This window comes from Mizuhopecten yessoensis, unplaced genomic scaffold (genome assembly GCF_002113885.1).
Source record: "Mizuhopecten yessoensis strain PY_sf001 unplaced genomic scaffold, ASM211388v2 scaffold9621, whole genome shotgun sequence".
Taxonomy (NCBI): domain Eukaryota; kingdom Metazoa; phylum Mollusca; class Bivalvia; order Pectinida; family Pectinidae; genus Mizuhopecten; species Mizuhopecten yessoensis.
Window position 1 is genome coordinate 153,698 of NW_018408139.1, and position 3,006 is coordinate 156,703.

General features: G+C 42.4%; 1 protein-coding gene across 2 annotated transcripts in view; it reads right to left on the reverse strand.

The window, feature by feature from the left end:
• The window catches only part of LOC110458496 (four and a half LIM domains protein 2-like), a 131,472-nt gene that overhangs the window by 9,047 nt on the left and 119,419 nt on the right, over nucleotides 1-3,006 (reverse strand). For both annotated transcript variants that reach the window (XM_021510217.1, XM_021510216.1), the window contains one exon: nucleotides 1,895-2,064. In XM_021510217.1, the coding sequence (XP_021365892.1) occupies nucleotides 1,895-2,064 (170 nt within the window). The remainder of the gene's footprint in view (nucleotides 1-1,894; nucleotides 2,065-3,006) is intronic.

The following is a 3,006-nucleotide window of genomic DNA, read 5'->3' on the forward strand; positions in this document are numbered from 1 at the left end:
TGTATGCCTTGGAGTTATCTGTATGCCTTGGAGTTATCTGTATGCCCATGGATTTATCTATATGCCCATGGAGTTATCTGTATGCCGTGGAGTTATCTGTATGCCCGTTGAGTTATCTGAATGCCCGTGGAGTTATCTGTACGCCTGTGGAGTTATCTGTATGCTCGTGGAGTTATCTGTACGCCGTGGAGTTATCTGAATGCCCCTGGAGATATCTATGCCATGGAGTTATCTGTATGCCTGTGGAGTTATCTGTATGCCCGTGGAGTTATCTGAATGCCCATGGAGATATCTGTATGCCTTGGAGTTATCTGAATGCCCATGGAGTTATCTGTTTATGCCTGTGGATTATCTGTACGCCCTTGGAGTAATCTGTATGCCCTTGGAGTTATCTGTATGCCCGTGGAGTTATCTGAATGCCTTGGAGTTATCTGTATGCCGTGGAGTTATCTGAATCCCCATGGAGTTATCTGAATGCCCTTTGAGTTATCTGAATGCCTGTGGAGATATCTGTATGCCCGTGGAGCTATCTGTATGCCCGTGGAGTTATCTGAATGCCCTTTGAGTTATCTTTACGCCGTGGAGTTATCTGTATGCCGTGGAGTTATCTGTATGCCTTGGAGTTATCTGTATGCCCGTGGAGTTATCTGAATGCCCTTTGAGTTATCTGTACGCCGTGGAGTTATCTGTATGCCGTGGAGTTATCTGTATGCCCTTGGAGTTATCTGTATGCCCATGGAGTTATCTGAATGCCCATTAAGTTATCTGAATGCCCTTGGAGTTATCTGTACGCCCTTGGAGTTATCTGTACGCCGTGGAGTTATCTGAATGCCCCTGGAGATATCTATGCCATGGAGTTATCTGTATGCCCGTGGAGTTATCTGAATGCCCATGGAGATATCTGTATGCCTTGGAGTTATCTGTATGCCCGTGGAGTTATCTGAATGCCCTGAGAGCTATTTATATGCCCAGAGACTAAGATTGATTTGATTTATAGGGTTGAGCATCCTTTTAACAGCTACAGTCATTTCAGGACATGCCTCCATGTGTGTAATGTATGTGTGATTGCTTGAGGTGGTGTGTTGGTTCAGAGTGCTACCTCACTGAAGAACCATGACAAAGGCACCAAGCACACTCTTCCAAATGATCCCATAATACAGGCAACGCGCAAAACAGTGGCTGCTCTTACCCTCAAAGCTGAACATGTAGCAGTAAATGGCAACTACTATTTTGAGAGGCTTTGTTTTGTCTTGGCTCGGGGACTAAGGACAGAACCCATTGCCCTCCTCTTAGTGAGAAACAATCTGCAATGTAGCCAAATCTGACGTGGTCCCAAGGGAAGCATCATTAAGTTTAAAGATTGAGAATAGATGATAAGAAAAGATAAGATCCCACCCGTTACTATTGGGTAAGTTACACACATTATTGCTGCCAATGTTCCATTATACACTTGTTATATCAGTGGTACTTAGGAAAGTCCCTGGTATAAAAGTAATGCTGTCTATATGCCCTGGAAGATGTCTATATAATCTGGGTGATGTCTATATGCCCTGGGAGATGTCTATATAACCTGGGAGATGTATATATGCCCATGGAGATGTCTATATGCCCTGGAAGATGTCTATATGCCCTGGGAGATGTCTATATAACCTGGGAGATGTCTATATGCCCTTGGAGTGGTGTCTATATGCCCTGGGAGATTTCTTTATGCCCTGGGAGATGTCTATATAACCTGGGAGATGTCTATATGCCCTGGGAGATGTCTATATAACCTGGGAGATGTCTATATGCCCTGAGTGATGTCTATATGCCCTGGGAGATGTCTATATGCCCTGGGAGGTGTCGATATGGCCTGTCAGCTATTTTATATAGCCAGAGAGTTTCCTGAACTTACTCCACTGCATTTGCTACACTTCTGTGCGAACTGATCCTCGTAGCAGGGCACGCACACCACCTCCTGGTCGCGTGGGATGAAGCTCTTGTTCCTGATTGGCTCCTTGCACACCATGCAGCAGAAGCACTCCTCATGCCACTGTTTACCGCGGTACTCAAACTTCTTCATGCCTGTAACACATGTCGCAGAATGTGAGGGGACAACAAAAGTATACACAATACAGCTATTAATTGGCTAACAACAAGAATGAAAGTTCTGTTGATCAATGAAATAATACTGCCTAAAAAAGTTGATAACGTTTGTACGACTTTAGACAGATGGTGAGTGGAGATGGTGCTTATCCCTCTGTTTCTGTTTTTGTGTGTGACGAAAGGAGTATACACTTTTGATAGTTTACTTGCCAGCCTGTTGGTATTGCCTAGTTTGTGTATTTAGATAGACAGGAAGAATGACAGAAAGTGTCTTGTTCAAGGGCTCAAAAGACAAGGTGTCAACAGCAGGAGTTGAACTCTGACCTTTCAGCCAGAAGCAAAACATTCTGCTGTAAAGCCATTTGTCCCCGAGAGTAACACACACATGGTGTTATATAACTTCCTACACCATTATCATACACACAAATGGTGTTATATAAGTTCCTACACCATTATCATACATACACATGGTGTTATATAACTTCCTACACCATTATCATACACACAAATGGTGTTATATAACTTCCTACACCATTATCATACACACACATGGTGTTATATAACTTCCTACACCATTATCATTCACACACACACATGGTGTTATATAACTTCCTACATCATTATCATACACACACATGGTGTTATATAAGTTCCTCCACCATTATCATACACACACATGGTGTTATATAAGTTCCTACACGATTATCATACACACACATGGTGTTATATAAGTTCCTACACCATTATCATACATACACATGGTGTTATATAACTTCCTACACCATTATCATTCACACACACACATGGTGTTATATAACTTCCTACACCATTATCATACACACACATGGTGTTATATAAGTTCCTACACGATTATCATACACACACATGGTGTTATATAGGTTCCTACACCATTATCATACA